This window comes from Daucus carota, chromosome 4 (genome assembly GCF_001625215.2).
Source record: "Daucus carota subsp. sativus chromosome 4, DH1 v3.0, whole genome shotgun sequence".
Taxonomy (NCBI): domain Eukaryota; kingdom Viridiplantae; phylum Streptophyta; class Magnoliopsida; order Apiales; family Apiaceae; genus Daucus; species Daucus carota.
In genome coordinates this window covers 29,257,662-29,277,682 of record NC_030384.2, presented here as the reverse complement: position 1 = coordinate 29,277,682, position 20,021 = coordinate 29,257,662, and the positions used below count along the sequence as shown (strand labels likewise).

Genomic DNA, 20,021 nt, shown 5'->3' with positions numbered 1-20,021 from the left:
TTTTAGAATTGTTATATATTTTCACATGTATACATTAAAGTTAAATCTGGTGGAAGTGTGAGTGACCGAGAGGGTAGTGGGTAAGTAACTTCCTAGGTTTCACAGGTATTACAACTTCCCAGCTAGTTAGACTTCCTGTGTTTTTGGTAAACCAAACAACCTGATAGATTGTCATTTCCCAGTCATTTAAAATACCCCAAGAACTTCCTGTCAACCAAACGACCTCATTGATTCCGATAATATACTATACCTTTCTTTTATACAAAAATATCAATAATTAATATGCTTTTACAAAAAAAGTAATAAAAGATGAATAAACTTAATGTATGTAGTTGTGAAATAAATGTATTTTAGAATAATAGTATAAATAATTTTATCATTCATATAAATCTTTTCAAATCCCTAAATATTTTTAATACTAAGTCCGTGTTCTAAATATTTCTGATTTATTTAATAAATTTCGAGCAATTTTAAAAAAATATTTCATCGATTTACTTATTACACTCCGATTTGACTAAAACCCGATCAATTTCTAATAAATCTCGTATCAGGAGATCAATCGATTTTTTTCGATTCCCGATTTCTGCAACCAAAATTAAACATATTAAAAGAGCAACACAACCCACATGAATTATGTTTAACAAAAATTTATGCACCGGATGCAAGAAATATACAAAAGATACCTGATAAAGAAAAAAAGACAGTACAAGATGGTTCCTTTATTCTTTATTCTTGGCTGCTTTACATGTCTTAGCTCCTGCCCCGACACTCCATGCAGCTTTCTCTTTTATCTTCCCTACTAAACTATTCTACCATGTTATTTAAATTTATCTACCACATTAATTATAATAATGTTAAACTCTACATGTAACGCATGTCTAGGACATTAATGTCAGTTTGGTTTCGAATTTTGCATGCATTTGAAACTGAAGCATAATAAGTGAGCAAATAATTATGTTTGATTAGTCATAACAATATAATTTTGAATTGGTTTGAAAAGAAAATAATGTAAAGTAGAGTTGGACATGTACATTAGTGAGGGGAAAGAGTACAAGAAGAAGAGGACGATGAAAAGGAGAAACAATTTGGTGGTAGCCAACAAAAGCATTTTTAGGCAGCTGTAAACACTGAGGAGTTGGGGGGATTCTTGTTCATTTCACATGCTTTCGTAAAGGTGAGGCGGCGTATCACCTTACTGATGCGGGAGTTCAGTGCACTGAGTACGATTTTTTTTATGTACAAATAAGTGGATGCGGATTTGGTATTTTTATACATGTTCCTCCTTTTGCAGATGCTGTGAAATCAAATGGTCTCTTCAGATAGCAGCTCACTCTCTCCTCTTCGTTCTTCTCCTAGATTCTGCAATTCCTTTGCTAACCGGTATTTTACTATGATTACTTTGATTTTAGTACATGCTTTTAATGTGTTATAGGGTTTGTTTTCTTTAGATCTTGTATGTGGGTAGTTTAGCTTAATTGAATGTTATTAATCACTAATTCTTTCTTAATTGAAATTATTTAACCTATTCTATAATTTAAGTAAGTGCCATTTTCTTGACTTGTTTACCTGTGCACAGTATATTTTCAGATGTTGCCGGGGACATTACATTAGTTGTTGATGGAGATTCCTATCTGCTGCATAAGGTAAATTATTCTGCGATTAGCTCCTCGACTTTGAAATGAACGTTTCTTGATTTGAATGTCTTCATTCCTAGCATCGTAGCCTAGTGGATACTGGATACCCTCGAGTGTATAGATTAGGAGCGGTTAAAATTTATAAGGCTACCTTAGTGGATGCATGGTTGTGTGCATATTTAAATTTGTGCAATTGAAAATACTCCAAAAATGTTTAGTATCTTTTGATTTTCTCTGGATTTGATAATTATATGTTGGTGAATAGTGAAATTCGCGAATCTGATCAAGATGTTCTTTCTTATTTCTATGTTTCAAAAAGTTTCCCCTGGTATCTCGGAGTGGTAAAATAAGAAAAATGGCAGGAAATTTAAAGGATCATGGTCTCTCTAAGTTGGAGCTTACCAATTTCCCAGGTGGTTCGGAGACGTTTGAGCTTATAATTAAATACTGTTATGGCATGAACTTTGAGATCACCACTGCAAATGTAGCTTCTCTACGATGTGCTTCAGAATACCTAGAAATGAGTGAGGCTTATTATGAAGAAAACCTAATAGCACGCACTGAAATCTATCTGAATGAAGTAGTGTGTCAGAGTCTAGAAAACTCGTTGGAAGCACTATCAGCTTGTGAGTTGCTACTTCCTACAGCAGAGGAGGTGGGAATCACCAAGAAATGTGTAGATGCTATATCTCGGAATGCTTGCAAGGAGCAATTAGCATCAGGCCTATCACGTTTACAATTTGATGGTGATTCTACAGAGCTTAAGGATAAGTGTCTTGAGTGGTGGATTGAAGATCTATCAATACTGAGTATTAACTTTTACCGACGAGTGATCTCTGCTATGGCAAACTGTGGTGTCCGTGTAGATAGCATCACTGCATCTCTGATGCACTATGCACAATCATCTTTGAAGGGCATTGGTAAACAACAGATTTGGAATCCAGCTAGACCAGATAATGGCTCGATGATAGTCTGTCAGAGAGTGATTGTGGAAACTCTTGTCAGTTTACTACCAACAGAGAAGAGCTGTCTTATTCCGTTAAATTTTCTATTCGGGATGTTAAGAATGGCAATAATGGTTGATGCAGACCTTGCCAGCAGGCTTGAGCTTGAAAGAAGGATTGCATTACGTATGGATCTGGTTTCACTTGATGATCTGCTTATACCAAGTGCGCAAACTGGTGATTCTTTATTTGATGTTGAAACTGTTCATCGAATACTGGTACATTTCCTGCAATGCGTTAATGAAGAGGAGAATGATGATTGTGGGTATGAATCAGAAGGGATTGGTTCACCTAGTCATGGCTCCGTCCTGAAGGTTGGACGACTTATTGATGCATATCTAGCAGAAATTGCCCCTGACCCTTATCTCTGTCTAACAAAATTCATCGATATCATTGAAGTTCTGCCTGATTATTCTCGTGTCATTGATGATGGGATTTACAGAGCTATTGACATATATATAAAGGTAAATTTCTGTTCCGAAAGCATTGATCCTACACCTGACGAAAAAAATTCAAAAACTACTTTCATATTCCATGTAAATTTTAATCAGTCGTACGTGCAAAGTCTATACTTAATACACATTTGGAATTTTCCCCCTTCTGTCAAATATTTATTACTTTTGGCAGGGACAGAATGCGATTGGTGAATTATGGAAATTTACTATAGAGATATCATATATCATATATACATGAATGTTCAGAGTTTAGGCATATGTGTCACTGGTTTTAATTCTTTTATATTTGCACCCAAAAAAACAAATTACATTCTATTTTGATGTATCAGGCCCATCCAATGCTGAGTGAGCAGGAGCGTAAGAAGCTCTGCAAGTTAATTGACTGCGAAAAGCTCTCTCAAGAAGCCTCCAATCACGCTGCACAGAATGATAGGCTTCCAGTCCAGATGGCTGTCAGAGTTCTCTATTTTGAGCAACTTCGCTTGAAAAATTCTCTTTCTGGAAGTTCTGGAGATTTATTTCTGTCACAAAAGATCAGCAGTGGAGTACCTAGTGCAGCCATGTCTCCTCGTGATACCTATTCATCTTTGAGGAGGGAGAACCGAGAACTAAAACAGGAGATTTCCAGGATGCGAGTAAGGCTGAGTGATCTGGAGAAGGAGCAGGTCTGCATGAAACAAGGCATGATGGATAAGTCCGGCAATGGAAGAACTTTCTTAACGTCATTATCCAAAGGGATTGGCAGGATTGCTATATTTAGTGGCCCTCCAGGAGGAAAACAAAAGAAGTCTGCAAGGAAGTCCAAAGTAACAGATGGAAAAACACGCAGAAGTAAGAGGTATTCTCTTTCTTAGTCTGTCATTCAAACTACGACATTCAATTTATGAGAAGAAATCCATCCAGTGTAAATGATTCAATCTATTGCTGCTTAATGCAATTCAATTATATGTTTGGATAGCTTTTCTATGTCGTGGTATATCTTGTCGACTGGTTCTGAATTCTGATACCACTAATCATGTCATAGTAAATAAAGGAAGTCTATAGATAACAATACTAAAGTTATAAACACTTTAGAATTCCATTCACCCTAAGTGGAAGTATGATCAGACATTGTCAACTACTTGAAGTATGTTCAGTGTCTGTGGGTACATGTGCATGACCATGTCATGCACTTTTTGTTTAAACTTCTTAGTCAAATGATCTACACTTATGACAATATGCCATTATCATTATATTTAATATTTTCCTTAGATCACAAAGGACTTGTCTTTTTATAGTTTTTATATATGTATTATTAAGCAAAACCTAAGCTAGCAAAATGGTAAATGTCTAAGCCTTCTTGAGGAGATGGAGAGTGGAAGTAGAGCAAACTGCCTTGGCCGAGAGGAGGTCAATTGTATATCAAGGCATCAAGCCATCCATCTACCAATGTGAACAAACTGCAAATCAGACTATTGTTTACAATGAGTATCAGAATGAATGTACTGTATTACGAAAGTGTAGTATAATTAGCTTGCTCCCACTGAGACCAGCTTGTAACCTTGTGCGGCCATAGAGTTCTAGAAGAAGGATTTGGTAATCTACACGCTTAGAAATGTATTATTAAGGTACAAAGTACATAGGATTAGGAAGTTTGAAAGTCCGGTTGCCAGTAAAGTCTCCCTGAAGATCACTCCACTGGTCTCCCACATTTCCCCAAATTCTGTATCCTTCCTCCACTAGTTGCTTTCTCTTCTCAGATTTAAATACTACTCCGCCTTGTCCCCTATTCGCTGCACTCCTGCATAAGCTTGCACATGCATTAATAAAAAAACAGTCTGCAAATTAAGATTTCATTTATCTACAGACCTGTGCATACATTATTATATGTGTTACCTTAAAATCAAACGTTCGTAGCCAATGAATTCTTGATTATGCAAATTATCAGCTGTGGCCTGATAAAGTGTTTCTTCATCTCTACCACTCACAAGAAAGACCTTGAGTCCGGTCTCCACCAACTTGTTGAACAATCTTAGAGTGGCTGGAACTGCTGGGCAGCCTCCTCTCGACGCCCACATCTTAAAACCTTGTGGATCGTATGGCTCACACCTATGCACATATGAAAAAAATGATTAAGGAACCATTACTGTTATATCAAAATATATATTGCTGACATAATAAATGTAATTGTAAAACATACCCAAATTGCCTTAGTTTGTAGTAGACAATATTGGACAGACAAGTATCATCAATATCCAGAATCCAAGCGTCGTATCCATCATTAGACAGAGGAATTGAGTTGATGTAAGGAAAAATGTGTTCAAATATGATCAAGTTGAGGTCAAGGTTATACTGTCCAAGGAGCATGTAGGACTGGACATGGCGTAGGCACTCAGAAGGAACTGTTCGCCATCCCCTAATATCATTAGTCTCTGCGGCAAGCCTCCAGCTCAAGCAATAGCTATAACTGTAATCATAGTTACCCCCCTCTAATCTAGGCTTCCAGTTTGAACTCAGGGACCTTGCAGCCTCTCCTACTTCCGCTAACACAGCTACCATAAATATCACTACAACTCCTCTTATTACCTTCATTCCTCGCCCCTTAGGCCCTATCACGAAAAATTAAAAGAATGGCAGCTACAACTTAACTATAATTACGTAATTATGCAGTACTCAGACAGGTAGAACAGAGGGAGAGAATGTTGTATTATCTGGGGAACATTTAGGTAGTAAGAACTCCTTTATATAAACATGGTTTCCCTCCACTCTCTCCCACTTGGTCAGTTGGAATAATATTTTAGGAAATAAAACCGACATTTCGAAGCAGAAGGAAAACAATAGACACTGTCAATAGTGGAATACAAAGAAAATGTATAATGCCTGTGTAACATTATGTGCTATATGGCTATGTAGCATGGTCGGTGTAGAGAATTCAGAGTCATCCACCACCAAAGTAAGGGAATCCTGGAGAAGGATCCATATATTTCAAATGTAAGGAGTTAGAGTTCTTGGACTATTTATACTTAAGTGGAGCAACATAGATGTTTGTATACACAGTATTTTTATGCATGCATCCAGATTGTGATGAAAACACAAGTTCAGTGCATCATGGTCAGCATCAGGTGAAGGTCTTTTATCATTATCAGCATGTTCTTGAATGACCAGTAAACCAATCCATTCAAGTAGTTTCCATAAACAGACTCGGATACTATGTTAAGTAACTAGATCCCGTCAGGGGCGGAGTCAATTGCAGGCAGGACCTGCCTGGCCCTCTGAAATTTCTGTAACTATTTGTTGTATATTATATATAATCGATAAGTAGACCAAAGTGGTATAGATCATAGTATAACTCCTCCAAGGACCAGGTTCGATTCGCGTTTAATTCTTTCTCCATGTATCAAAATATCGACGGTTTTAGCATTATAATTTTAGCGTTTTAACTTATCATATACAAAAAAAAAAAAGATAAATATGTTGCATCAGTCGTCTGCCACCCGAGTCATATATGATTGCTCAAAATCGGTAATGGATCATCAGAAAATTATAAAATCAGCCAATGCTCACAAATAGCATATAATTATCATAGATCAGGGACCTGGGCTCATGACCTATGAATTAGTGGTGGTAGGGATCTCAAATTCCATTGCAGTTGAAACAAAAAAAGAAGCTATGATGAAATGTCAAACCTAGTTGAATAATGAGTAAAAATAACATATAGTGATCCACCAATGTTGTTCCAAGTTTGAGGTTGATGAAAGAAGGTCAAAATCCAATAAAGACCCTAGCTTATCCATAATTAGAGTAGAAAAAAGTGCACATTGGGTTATCAAAATAGGTGTCGAACCAATAGTAAGTTAAATATTGTGTATTCTAAGATTCCTCCATCATGAACTCATAGTCCACCAAACCTACCTCACTCCATTACTAAATGTATACTTTGTGTACATGTATAGGCACTATATATAGGAATATATAAATTCACCATCCACTACATAAATTCATTATTTTACATAATTCTAGTCGGCAGCTTTTACCTGCAAAAACAAATTATAATATATGATTCAGTCATTCAAGATTTCTAAGTGTTGCAGATACTTGGCTCCTTGCATGAACCGAATTAGAGGAAAAAATTGCTGCAGCAAGAATGGTTGTACTTCTCTGCTTTAAACAAGTTTTGAGTATTTTTGAAATTCTGATTCCGTCACGAACTAAAAATTTCTAACAAAAAATGCGTCTACTAAAAAACGGTAGAGTATTTGATTTGGTTTTGTTAGACCAGTACAGTATTTATCATATAATCGAATGTGGCTTAAAATATAGTGGGCCTGGCGGCCCAATGTCAATTACAATCTTGTGCATTCCCTGATGATCCAGTTACAAACATTTTCTTCGAACTCGACATTTCTAATCGGGTCTTTCTAGTGTGTGCCCAAAGGCACGCATTAAGCACTAAATTTGATGAGTTTAGTGGATTTTGATTGGTGAAGTTGGTGTAAATGCAAGGGGGCCATCCATATTTATGATTACATGATCAATAAGAATGCACCAAACTCATAAAAATTAGTGTTTAGTGTGTACCCTTGGACACACCATAGAAAAATCGTTTCTAATTATCTAGATGGTCAAAGTTGGCGGTTCACAACTACAAGCATAAATAAATAGTAGACCACGATAAACTCGCACCAAGGCCTGACGGTGAAGAAATTCGTGAAAAAAAAATTCAGTTTAAAATCAAAAATACGGTGCGAGAACCAGGAGTATTCATTAAAATCGATCTTTTGTGGTCCAAATTTAATTTCATCTGTACTGTACAGATTTAAATTTAGTACTAATAAAAACGACCCGGAACTTGGAAAATGAGTTGCGAGATAATTGACGTGCATGTGTAACCAAATAGTGACAGCTACATTATACTTAGTAAATATTATAAAAGGGAGGGGAAGAAAAAACATGTAGAGAATGAGATATGAGGGTGAAGAATAGGAGCAGATCGACCATGCTTGTGAGCCATCCCTATCTATACTCAAGTATAAATGTGGTTGAGAATGCACCCATGTTCTTAGTTCCATGAATCGTGTTTCTTTCCACGAGTCTGTCTCATCCCATTGGTAGAGCATTCCAAATTTGAAAAGGTGTGGTGTTATATCCTGTGTTGGCCCATTCATCTCTATTATCCCAACATTCTTTTCTTGTTTCGCAATCATATAAAAAAATTGCAAAACTTTATATTCGACATATAGTTAATTTACGATAAAAAATTGTATTTCGATCTAGGTTTTTGAGGATAAGAGCGTGTATTGATTTGAGATTTTTAAAAAAAAATTCATGTGTGAAAATCGATTATATAGAATTTGGATTTTTCATGCAAGAGATCGAAGTGTTATTAGTGTGATTAGAACAAATCATACATGTTCAACTAGATTTTGGAGAAAAAAAAGTTGAAAATATATTTTACTGTATGTAGCATTTTTCATTAAAAAAAAATACTATTTGAATATGATCAAATTTTAAATTCAAATTTAAAATCGTGATTGAATATTATCATATTTTGTAGCATTATATAGAATCTCAATTCAATACTACACACTTGTTGCTGTTGTTATGGGATTATAAAATAAATTTAGGTATGAAATTATACAGTAACTGAATAATTTTGTATGAATAATTTAAAATTTTGATCCAAATATCTTAAATTTTAAATTTTAATATTATCTTTGAATATTATTAAATTTTAATAAATTATTAATATCTAAATTTCATAATCAAATTTAAAAATTCATTAAAAATCTTCAAACATCATGAACGAATATACACCCATTTTGTGTATTAAAACATGATGGTGCGTTTCCACACGAAATATGTTTGACTCATTTTTATTAATTATTATGTCTTAATAATGGTAGACTCCCTTCATATACAACCATCACACTCATCACCATCTATTAAACATATAAAATTTCATGTTTAGCATCTGCTCATGAGCACACACTAGACAAACCCATGTTTATATTATTACGATGAAAAATCACATCTTTAAATATACTTTTTACACTTTAAATTTAGTGCAAATATCATTATAAGAAAAGGCACATACCATCCTTCAATACCTTTAAATTAACCAATTTTTGATTAAACATTACGAATTATATATTCATTATTATTAAAATCTGAAAGTTGCATATTAAAATAGATTAAACATACTTTCGAATGATATAGTTTTTATTATTTTTTTCAATTATATGATACATGTAAATTTTAATAAAAAAATAATCAAATCAGAAATCAAAATAGACATGTTAAAAAGGACCGAGGGAGTAAATATTTGGAGTTTGGTCTAGCAGACTAGCACGCTTTTATTATGTGAGATCTAAGATCGGTGCATGCATGGCTTGACCTGTTGACTGTATTAAATTTGGCCGGTAGGGACAGGTGAATTTGCACCCTTGAAGACTTAAGTGCAATGCGTTTTTATATTTTATACACCCTCTTATCCTTTTTATAAGTTATTTGGACTTTTTGCAAATAATTTTAAATATTTTGATCACTTATTTAAAATTGTTTTTTTAGAAAAAAAGTTTAGAATAAAAATATACGTCTCATATTTTAATTCAGAAAAAGAAAATTTTATAATTAAAATATCTTGTAAAACGTGTTATCTTGTAAAACATGTTTCACAAATATCATTGCTTCAATAAAATCTTACAAATCTTATGAATTTACAAGTACAATATGTATGTTATGCAACCGAATAAATATGCTCAGTCAACTATATATGTTATATAAAATAATATAATATACAATGTTTCAATTGTAAAATGCATGAGATCCGCAATATTTTTAATGAAACAATGATGTTTGTAGAACATCATTCGAAAAATATAATATGTTCTATAATATTTTAAGAGCAGAACATATGTGAACTCCAAAACCACAATGAAATTGGGATTTCACAAAATTTTACTCTAATTATATTATTTCAATATATTTTTATATATCTAATTAACATTTATTACTCTCCAGATTATGCTGTTAATGGCTAATCCTATCCCGAAGTCCAATTTCCATTTTCCGGTGTAGTCTTCTCCTTTTTGGCGTTGATCCGAAACCAATCTGTACGTTCACTTTCAGAAAACATACCGTACTGTGATACCAAAATATCTTCGGTCATCTACATGAGTATGTACACTATTGATGCACATGCTCAGTTACACCGTGACTTGGACACTGACTGAATTATTGGAATAACCAAACCCATGTTCTAGTTCCAGCCTCGTTTTCTGAGTTTCGATTGAATTTCTGATGGTGTTATTTATTCTATTGAATTTTTAAAAATATACTCCCTCTGTCCCACTCAATTCTTTAGAGTTACTATTTTGGGATGTCTCTCTCATTTTTTTACGTTATTATAAATAGTAAGTTTTTTTTATCATTACACCCACTCATTTTTAAACAAGTCTAAGTCTGTTACTATTATATTTTTAAACAGTTTTAAATACTAAAAACACTCGTGATAATACATGATCATATAATATTTCATAAAAAATTATAATATGCTAAAAATAAAATTATAAATATATAATTTTGAATATCTTTTTTTAACAAGAACCTTCATATAAGTCGTTTTAACTCTAACATGTTTTATTTCAATACAAACACGAATCATTACGTAACATTTTCTAACTTTAATATGTTACAAGACAAAAATCTTTTTTCATACATATAAAGATATACGAAATGAAAAATCTGATTTAAAATTAATTGAATAATAAATTATCACATATTAATAATAGAAAAATATCAATAAATAGATAATAAATTTTAAAAGCGAAATTTTTGTGAGAAAATATAATCCGTTGGTTAATATAATTTAATTATCAATTCATCAATATTAAAATACTAATAGAATAATGTTAAAATTTAAATTTTAAATAATAAATTATGAACTATATAATCGCCCGTACTCTGCACGGGTTAAAGGCTAATTTTTATAAAAACAAACACAAAAACAAGATCAACGCGCATTGCAATCAAAAAATCAACTAAAATAACAAACTAGAAATCAATACAAAAACAATCAACTAAAACAAATTAGAAAACGACTCAAAGCAACAAGTCAAGACTTACGGTATAACTCTCTCTTTCTTCAATTCCATATCTGCCTCCTTCGTCTTAGAAACTACGAAATCCAAAATCAATAACCACCGCAACCAGCAATCAATCTCTCATCAATTTCTCCAAAATTTGAAACTCTAATAAAAAATTCATCTCATCAGATGAAAGTCTGAGAAGAGAAGAGAAGAGAGCGTGGATAAAGAAAGACATAAAGATTAGAGAGCGAGGAGATAGAGGCAGGAGATGGAGAGAATGAGACAAAGAGTTAGCAGGAAAGAGTGCAACCAAAGAGAAATCAAGAGGGAGAGGGAGAAGCAACAAAACGTAAATATGCAAATTAAGTGTAAATTTTTAAATAAAGAATGTAAATACGCAATTTTTGGGAGAAGATAGTATATTACAATTTAAATATTAAAAAGGAGTATATTTGATAATAATCCTTGTTTTTATAAATTTCAATTTTTTGTAAAAGAAAATTCTAATTGATAGAATAATATACACATCAATTATCGATTATAAATAAATACATGTTATATATATCTGAATATTATATGTTATTTATATTCACATAATAAATAACTGATTTATTGATATATCTTAAAATGTACAGAGATTGATCGTTTAGTAGAAGCCAACAATAAATCTGAGAACAAGATCACAAAAGGAAAAACTTCTTTTAGTAGAAATCAATAATAAATCTGCACAAGGTCACAAAGAGGAAAAACTCCCCAACGTCAAGTCTAGAAGCCAACGGGTAAAAAAAATCAGAAGTAGTGCTTACGTATCTCAAATATTATTTCCAAATAATGTGGCGACGACTAACTTTAGTTGGGTGGTTAATATGTATACATGAGTCTTCGTTATTATTAGTGTGATTTAAACCAATCGTATATTGTTAACTAGATTTAAAAAAAAAATTGGGATCATTTTTTGAGTAGCTAGCATTTTTCAAAAATTAGTGATAAGTTACTTAAGTTGCACCGAGTTCTCAAAATATATGAATTTTCTAATAATATTATAAAATAAGTTAAGTAAATAATACAGTCTGTTTTGTTGAGAATGTTAGATAATAAAAATATAGCTTATTCGAGGCAAAACGTGTGTACTGATAAGACGAATTATATATCTTAAATTTAATATATATTATGATTATATATTTTTATATATATATATATTTTGTAAGTAATTGGATGTTTAAACTTTAAGAAATACTGGTATACTGGGTTATATATATTATGTCCGCAAAAAATCAACAGTGAAAACTACAAAAAAAGTTATTTATAAATAATATCAAATATCAAATATTTTAGACATTGCTTATTAAACATTTTTCAATTCGATTTAGGCATATTTAACTCTATGTATTATATTATATAAGAAGAGTAAAGTTCTTTGTAGACCATATTTTCGTTGTAGTATCGTAGCCCAGCATTTTAACCATTCTTTATTTCTAATCTAATGATCCTTATTATTCTCCTTTTGTTACTTTTTAAATTCTGTTTAATGGGTGAATGTTTGATATATTATATAAAATACGGACCCTCAGCTATAATCATGGGCATCAATTATGATTCTGTGTTTTATGTACTTCTCCATACTATGCAATAGTTCTGCACATCAGTGTAATTGTTCGCCCAATTTGTTCATAATCGATTATCGGTTTTTTCCTCCATCTTGAAGTCAACACCCCTCATCGTGCTGCACCTCTATTGGTTAATTTTTGTTTTTAAACATAGTTGAAAAGGATGATGACAATTAAAATAGATTGTTTTGCAACTACAACGGATTGTTCTGCAAGACAATGCATCGTCTTGCATTTTCATTATATGCATATGTATAATATGCAACGGGTGCAGAACAATCCATTATAATTGTCATCATCTTCCTCAACCATGTTTAAGAACAAAAATTAACCAAATCCAATAAGGATGTAACACGATGGAGGTTGTTGATTTCAAGATGGAGATGGAAAACGATAATCGATAATGAACGAAATGGACAAACAATTACATAGATGTGCAAAACTATTGCATAGTACACAGATCACATAAAATACAAAATCATAACTGATGCCCATGCTTATAGCTGGTGATCTGTATTTTATACTATATATCTAACATTCCCTCACTAAACATAATTTAAAAAATAATAAAAAGAGAATAATAAGGACCGTTAGATTAAATATAATAAATGGTTAAGATATTGGTCTACAATACTACAATAAAGATGTGGTCTACAAGTAACTTAATAATGCGTAAAAAAATTCACTAAAAGAATATAAATATTTATATATTCTATTTACATTTTTATTTTATATATGTTCTAAAGTATGTGTAGAAAATAATAAAGCATATAAACGGAAAGTAAGAAATATGTTTTATATTTATATGCTTAGAAACAAACTAACCATCACAAAAGTGTCAACTTTTGCCGGAAAAAGAATATCAACAAGAAGCTAACCATCACAATTCACAAACCCTACCACGCTTGTTCACTAGATCTAACTTAATTTAATACTAATAAATCTACACTATTACAACCAACATTACAGCCTAAAATAAAACTTAAATTACAATTAGCAATACCGATAGTCTCTTTTATAACATCTAACGTAAAGACTAGACCAAAAAAGAGGCACGTTCCGTGTCTCCCTTCACATCTACTCTCTCTCTCTCTCTCTCAATCTCTCTCGCTCCACATGCTCCCACATTAGCGCCCCTTCCCCTCTTCCTCGAGATGCGTTGGGATTTGTGAATCTGTTTTTCTGCTAGTTACACTAACCTATACATACATAAACACACTGTTATAGTATATTATATACAATAATGAGCCGTACATCTTCGGTTAGCGGTGGCGCTAGATCAACCGCCGGAGCTCATCAACGGCGTCACTCGCTCACTAATTCAACCGTCGCCGAAGATCATTTAGCTATGCTCGATCTCTTCTCTCGCAATCGACGCAATGATGCCTCTTCCGACGGTACATTTCTGTATAAACACATGTTTATTTGATTATATGAGCTGCGGTTCTGTTAATTACGCATTTACAGTGATGTGATGATTGTGAATGTGTTTGTTGTATGTGATGATGTTGTTGATATTGTTGCTTATTGAGGTAAGTGTTGTTGTTTGTTGATTTTAGTGAAATTAGGGAGGCTCTCGCTTGGATCAGCGGTTAAGCAGAATCCGAAACCTGGATTTGATGATCTTTTGTCGTCTGTTGATGCCGGAGGAAAGAATGATTACGATTGGTGATTATTCTAACTTTTTTGTTTATTTGTCATGTATGAATTCAGATCTATTGTCATTACACTGTGTTTTATGCAAGGGAGTGTGTCAGATATAAATAATCGCTTACTTCTTTGCTTGTAATCTGTTGATTTTATACAAATCATATATTTCGTGTGCTTGATTCCGTTGCTCGTAGAGATTCTCTGTTGCATTAGTAGGCTTCGTAGTGACTAAGTATGGATCTGAACTATCGCATATTAGTGCATTTTACTCTTGCTCTGGTTATGTGTTTAATTTAATCATGTTGCAACTATGTATACTCATTATAAGTAGATATGTATACTCATTATGTAGAACTAATTAAATTAGTTTCACTTCTTGCAAAAAATATTAGATTCTATATAGTTATTACTTACGGATGTGAGCATCTTTTTACTTCCTCATAAGGTGTGCAAACACACACACATTGGGGAATCTTCCTTCCAAATCCCCGTTATACTCTGAAACTCTTACATTTACAAACATAGAACAACCAAAAACTCTGTGATGGAAGACAACTAGATTATCTACTACATGCATTTATGTAGGCTTTTCCAGCGTAAGTTAGATATTCTGTGAGAAGTTTAAGTTCCCTTGCCCTTATAAAATGGTTGATTGAGTGTTATCCGAAATGATACTAAGTTTTTGTATCTTTGTGGTTTAATTAAGTTAGTTAAACTGATGTAGTGTAATATATATAATTTTATTATGTTTAAAATATAGGAGTATACAAAAGAAAGCATGTAAGATTATTAGCGGATTAGCATTAATGACAATCAGAAAGAATTAAGATATGAATTCTTTTTTATGAATGAAGTATGCTTAGATCGACTTTAGTCAGCTTTCAAATTTATTACTGAAAAGAAAGTACGAGAAATAGAGTTTACAGAATATCTCTCTTTTTATGGAGATCTCTTTTCAGTTGTGTGAACTTCCACTAGTTATATGTTGTTAGTTATATGTTCTGATTTAACTTATGATATTATGAATGATGGAAGCTACATGTTTATTTAATTTGTAATATGTTCCTGTGGCTTAACTTGTGAGCATCTGGGGACTCCAGGTATAACTTTTGCTGATTGTTATCTTCTTGTTTATCTGTTTGAATTACATGTGTTCCTTTTCTTGTTGATGTTGTCATGGCATGTTTTTGGCACTCTGGTAGTTATACTGTTTTTGGGATGATTTCTAGTATATTAGGACCTTGAGTAACAAGGATTACTAATTAGTTTAGTTAACTGGCATTCCATAATACTTATTGCATCTATTGTTAACAGGCTTCTTACTCCTCCTGGAACTCCTCTGTTCCCCTCGTCAGATGGGAGCGAATCGCAACCTGCAACATTTGCTCCAAAAAGAAGTACCAGATCTGTTTCAACAACTAAGGCTTCGAGGGTGTGTATTAGTATAACTAACATTTAATTAATACCTAATATTTACTTTGAGTCTGGGTCTGCCTGATATACAAGCAATTGTGGTGCAATAGTGGGCCAATACCCTTTTTCATTCCTCTAGATATGGACAGATGAGAATGTGACAAAAACTTAAAGATTTTTTAACTAATTAGCAGCAGACATACGTCACTAATGGTTGCATATGAAGTGCACCATGTATTTTGTAGTTTAAAATGCAATACTACTTAATACTAGCTTATAACCCGTGCCATGCACGGATATTTTTTAAAAATATATGTTTATTCTAAAAATTCGTATGATTTGCGGTTGTTTTTAAAAAAATAAATTTGTATTAAAATAATATAATATATTATTAATTGATTTACTTTATGAATCATGCTACTAATATTTTATACGCCAATTTATAGACGATTAAAGTGATTTTCATTTCAGTGAAATAAAAAGATTTAGTGATGATTTAACAATTAAATTTTAATTAGAATAGAATTTTATAATAAAAATCATATTCTAATTACAAAACCTCTTATTATTTGGTTTTAAACATAAAAAGAATAGGATTCATATTCTGATTCAAAAATTATTTCTATTTGATTTTAACAAAACCTCCTATTATGTTTAGAACATAGAAATTATTAATTATATTTATATTTAAATGTTATATATAAATATTTTCTATTATTATATAATCTTAACCGTTAATCAAACAATAAGATTTATCGGTTCGTATCTATTCTGTGGCAGTTAGAACACATAAAGAATAAAAGTGAGCTAATTCTATATGATTTCAACAAAATCTCCTTCTATGTTGTGAGCATATACAACAAAGTCAAAAAATTTGATTTTTCACTGTGGTTCCTACTTCCTAATATTCATGTACATAATACACCTCCTTGCTGTTAAAGTAACTGTTTGTGCCTTTCAAAATCAAAACTGTTTGTAGATCTTTTGAAGCCTGATGATGAAGAACATTTCCTATTAAGGCTGAAACTTGCATAATAAATAGCAGCTTTTTCACCAAGTATATCTGAGCTGAACTATATCAAAAATTGAAGAAGATGTCATGTACTAAGTTAAACTCTCTAATTCAATTCTCAACTTCAGTGTAGTGTTTTAGTGGGTCAATGAATTAAGTGGAAATGACCTTGTATGAGTACGCCATTAACTCTGCTAATGGATTCTGTAAAAAAACATATGGAGTATATTTTAATTTGACTCCATTGTAGCAAGAAACCATTAATTGACTTTGTTCACATAAAAATGTAAAGTATATACGGGTCTCTGATTTATACTGCCTCTATATGTTTCCTATTTTCTATTATTTTTTGTAGGATGTCTTTCATGATCAGTTGCATATCACTTAATATTTGTGCTTGTGTCATATTCAGTTTTCGGTCTCTGAATCCGAGAACATCCATCCTTCAAGACCAGCCCGAAGCAGTTCGGTTACTCGCCCTGCTGTATCTAGTAGTCAGTATAGCACCTTTTCAAATAAATCCTCCTCTATTCTTAACACAAGCTCTGCTTCAGTTTCATCTTATATTAGACCCTCCACCCCCACCACTCGATCTTCAACCAATTCAAGACCTTCCACCCCAACAAGCCGTTCGACTCCATCACGGTCCTCAACTCCTTCAAGAGTGCGTCCATCGCCACCAAGCTCATCTGCTGACAGATCAAGACCATCCACAAATTCTAGACCTTCAACTCCTACATCTAGGCCTCAAATACCGGCAAACTTGAACACCCCAATCACTCGAACAGTTTCTAGGCCATCTACTCCAACGCGTCGGAATTCGGCACCATCTTTATCTCAATCAACTGGACCTTCAACCCCAGTTCGCACCATTTCAAATGGGAGCCGGGCAGCACCAGGATCTCGGCCAAGCAGTCCTAGTCCCAGAGTTCGGCCCCCACCTCAGCCACTTGTGCTGCATGATTTTCCACTTGATACTCCACCTAATCTACGAACAACTTTGCCGGACCGGCCACTTTCTGCTGGCAGATCCAGGCCAGGATCCACCCTCCCTGTAAAGGGAAATGTCGAGACTCAAAGCCATGCAACACTCAGAAGGCCATCATCACCAAGTGTCACTAGGGGAAGGCACTCGGAGCCTAATGGAAGGCTCTCAGAGCCTCATGGAAGGGGCCGCATGCATGCCAATGGTCAGGTTGTTGATACAGTGGAGTCGCATAGACCTTCACATGTCCTAGAAGCATCAACAAGGAAACTTGGAAAGGCATCTCCAGACACCACAGGATTAGGGAGGACAATATCCAAAAAATCATTGGATATGGCTATTAGACATATGGTACGCTTACAAATTCGATTCTTTTTTCTTTCGAGTTATGCAGGTCGGGAAATGGATCCAGATAATGTCACTTAGGATGTGTCTATAGTTTAGTAATGAAATATGAAAATATTGTTCGTAAATAAAAAAAAAGAAAAAAGAATGGGTTAATTTATTCGTAGACTTTAAATACAGCAAATGTGAATAGGTCAAGTGCATCCATCTTCATCTTTTGCCTGTGTTACAAGATCAACAGTGTCAATGCTAAGTCTTTGCAGTATCTCTTTTGTAATCAATATTACTGTCATTGTCATAGATATTATGGCATACCTCTTCCCAGTACAATTGTTTGTCATACTGTTGAATTATGTTACCAGTTATTATAGAACAACACCTGTATTTATAGAGTTATCATGGTATAAGTACTTTAAAAGAGAACATGTAAGTTTTCTGAAAGTAATAGTTTGCTGTCATAATGGTCATATTAATCGAGCTTGCATACTTAAGTTGCCCAATGAAACTCCTTTTTTCTGGTTCTTGTTTCCTTTAAGATTAGGAATTTTGACCATTGGAGTTCTGGTGTGACACTGCTATTGTAAATTCTGATATCAAAATTGAGTATATTATATACAGATTCTTTTTTCTCTTCGTAGAACAGAATTCTGAATCGATGAGACTCGTTTGTTTTAGATGAGAGCAGTAACAAATGTTGGATAAGATAAGTTATGTTAGTATATTCAATTAAATCTTAAACACATTTCTCCTGTTTTCAGGATATCAGGAATGGGACCAATGGAACACGTCCAGTTATGGGCTCAACCCTCTTCCCACAAAGTATAAGGTCTGCAAATTCCAGAGGCCAGCCTGGTCGGTCTACAAGTGTTCCAGCAGCAGTAGATCGAAGTATGCCTGTTAACAATAACAGCGTCTTCTCGGAAAATGGACATTATGTAAACAGGTATCCTGAAAATGTGAACTCAGAAAACAAATATCCAGTTTCTTCAAGAGTGAGTGACGTGGACATATACGAGAGTTCGCGATATGATGCAATTTTGCTTAAAGAGGATCCAAAAGACACAAATTGGCTGCACAATGGTGATGACAAATTTGATCAAGGACCCATATTTGACAACGGGTTTGAACAATTGCCAGAACCTTTTGGCCCCTTGTAACCTTGTTATTCGTGCTTGTTATTTCCTTCTTTGTTTCTTTAAATCCTCACAAGCGACTTGGCTCGTATATAGAGAATTACAAAATTGCATTCTACTGTACTGCAAGGGGTGTCTTGTTACCTCTTGATTGTCTGTGTTTATAAAGTATTTGAATTGGACACACCTTCCTTCAGTTTGTGCAAAAAAGGAGAACTGCGGCAGGAGAGCTTCCAGATAGTTGCATGAATGTTTGGATGCAATTATAACCAACTTCAGCAGTAGATTGGAGAAAAATTGCACATCTAAGCATGAACATTACGTAAACAACTGATCTTGCATTACAATTGTGTACCAGGTGCTAAATGTGTATTTTATGGAACAAAAGGCCTTTTTTTTTTTTTTTTTTTAATACTATAACCACACGCAATTTAAGCCTAAAAATATGGTTGTACTTGCACTGTTTTTTCTTGAGGCATTAACTCTCTTGCAGGTATAGTTAAAGTTATTTTTCTGATTAAAGTAAAGAAGTGAATTAAAAATTAGAAGTAATTTAATATTTATAAGTGATTGAATATTTGGAAAAGAAGTAAAAATCAATAAACAAAAGTTAGTATTCTCTCCTCTTATAAGTATTTCTTGATATTTTACCGGAACGATTTGAACAAGTGTTTCTAATCGGCCAAATACCCACGATGTTCTAAATAACTTGATACA

At 33.3% G+C, this 20,021-nt stretch overlaps 3 protein-coding genes across 4 annotated transcripts; 2 read left to right on the top strand and 1 right to left on the bottom strand.

The window, feature by feature from the left end:
* The first annotated feature begins 916 nt into the window (after positions 1–916).
* LOC108216219 (BTB/POZ domain-containing protein At3g08570) lies at positions 917–4,053 on the top strand. 2 transcript variants are annotated; one of them, XM_017388915.2, is made up of 5 exons: positions 917–1,220; positions 1,292–1,380; positions 1,577–1,643; positions 1,954–3,102; positions 3,423–4,053. In XM_017388915.2, exons 2-5 carry the CDS (start codon positions 1,307–1,309, stop codon positions 3,945–3,947), a joined length of 1,815 nt encoding a protein of 604 aa, XP_017244404.1. In that variant the 5' UTR covers positions 917–1,220; positions 1,292–1,306; the 3' UTR covers positions 3,948–4,053. The 2 variants fall into 2 exon arrangements, with proteins under 2 accessions (XP_017244404.1, XP_017244403.1); XM_017388914.2 differs by having other exon boundaries at positions 918–1,174.
* A 135-nt stretch (positions 4,054–4,188) lies between these two features.
* Positions 4,189–6,118, bottom strand: LOC108216220 (acid phosphatase 1). Its single transcript, XM_017388917.2, has 3 exons — positions 5,273–6,118; positions 4,969–5,181; positions 4,189–4,873 (listed from the first exon to the last, which is right to left on the bottom strand). The coding sequence occupies exons 1-3, from the start codon at positions 5,662–5,664 to the stop codon at positions 4,696–4,698; spliced, it is 783 nt and encodes a 260-aa protein (XP_017244406.1). The 5' UTR covers positions 5,665–6,118; the 3' UTR covers positions 4,189–4,695.
* Positions 6,119–13,769: 7,651 nt separating this feature from the next.
* Positions 13,770–19,488, top strand: LOC108219196 (uncharacterized). Its single transcript, XM_017392510.2, has 5 exons — positions 13,770–14,163; positions 14,326–14,434; positions 15,731–15,848; positions 17,254–18,177; positions 18,930–19,488. The coding sequence occupies exons 1-5, from the start codon at positions 14,010–14,012 to the stop codon at positions 19,326–19,328; spliced, it is 1,704 nt and encodes a 567-aa protein (XP_017247999.1). The 5' UTR covers positions 13,770–14,009; the 3' UTR covers positions 19,329–19,488.
* Positions 19,489–20,021: the final 533 nt, after the last annotated feature.

Excerpts from the sequence above, each read along its gene's own strand:
- LOC108216220 (XM_017388917.2), bottom strand. The coding sequence starts at position 5,664 with ATGAAGGTAATAAGAGGAGTTGTAGTGATATTTATGGTAGCTGTGTTA. Across the intron at positions 5,182-5,272 it reads TACAAACTAAGGCAATTTGG|GTGTGAGCCATACGATCCAC; the intron begins GTATGTTTTACA and ends ATATGTGCATAG. Across the intron at positions 4,874-4,968 it reads TACGAACGTTTGATTTTAAG|GAGTGCAGCGAATAGGGGAC; the intron begins GTAACACATATA and ends AAGCTTATGCAG.
- LOC108219196 (XM_017392510.2), top strand. The coding sequence starts at position 14,010 with ATGAGCCGTACATCTTCGGTTAGCGGTGGCGCTAGATCAACCGCCGGA. Across the intron at positions 14,164-14,325 it reads CAATGATGCCTCTTCCGACG|TGAAATTAGGGAGGCTCTCG; the intron begins GTACATTTCTGT and ends TGTTGATTTTAG. Across the intron at positions 15,849-17,253 it reads CAACAACTAAGGCTTCGAGG|TTTTCGGTCTCTGAATCCGA; the intron begins GTGTGTATTAGT and ends TGTCATATTCAG.
- LOC108216219 (XM_017388915.2), top strand. The coding sequence starts at position 1,307 with ATGGTCTCTTCAGATAGCAGCTCACTCTCTCCTCTTCGTTCTTCTCCT. Across the intron at positions 1,381-1,576 it reads TGCAATTCCTTTGCTAACCG|TATATTTTCAGATGTTGCCG; the intron begins GTATTTTACTAT and ends ACCTGTGCACAG. Across the intron at positions 1,644-1,953 it reads ATTCCTATCTGCTGCATAAG|TTTCCCCTGGTATCTCGGAG; the intron begins GTAAATTATTCT and ends TGTTTCAAAAAG.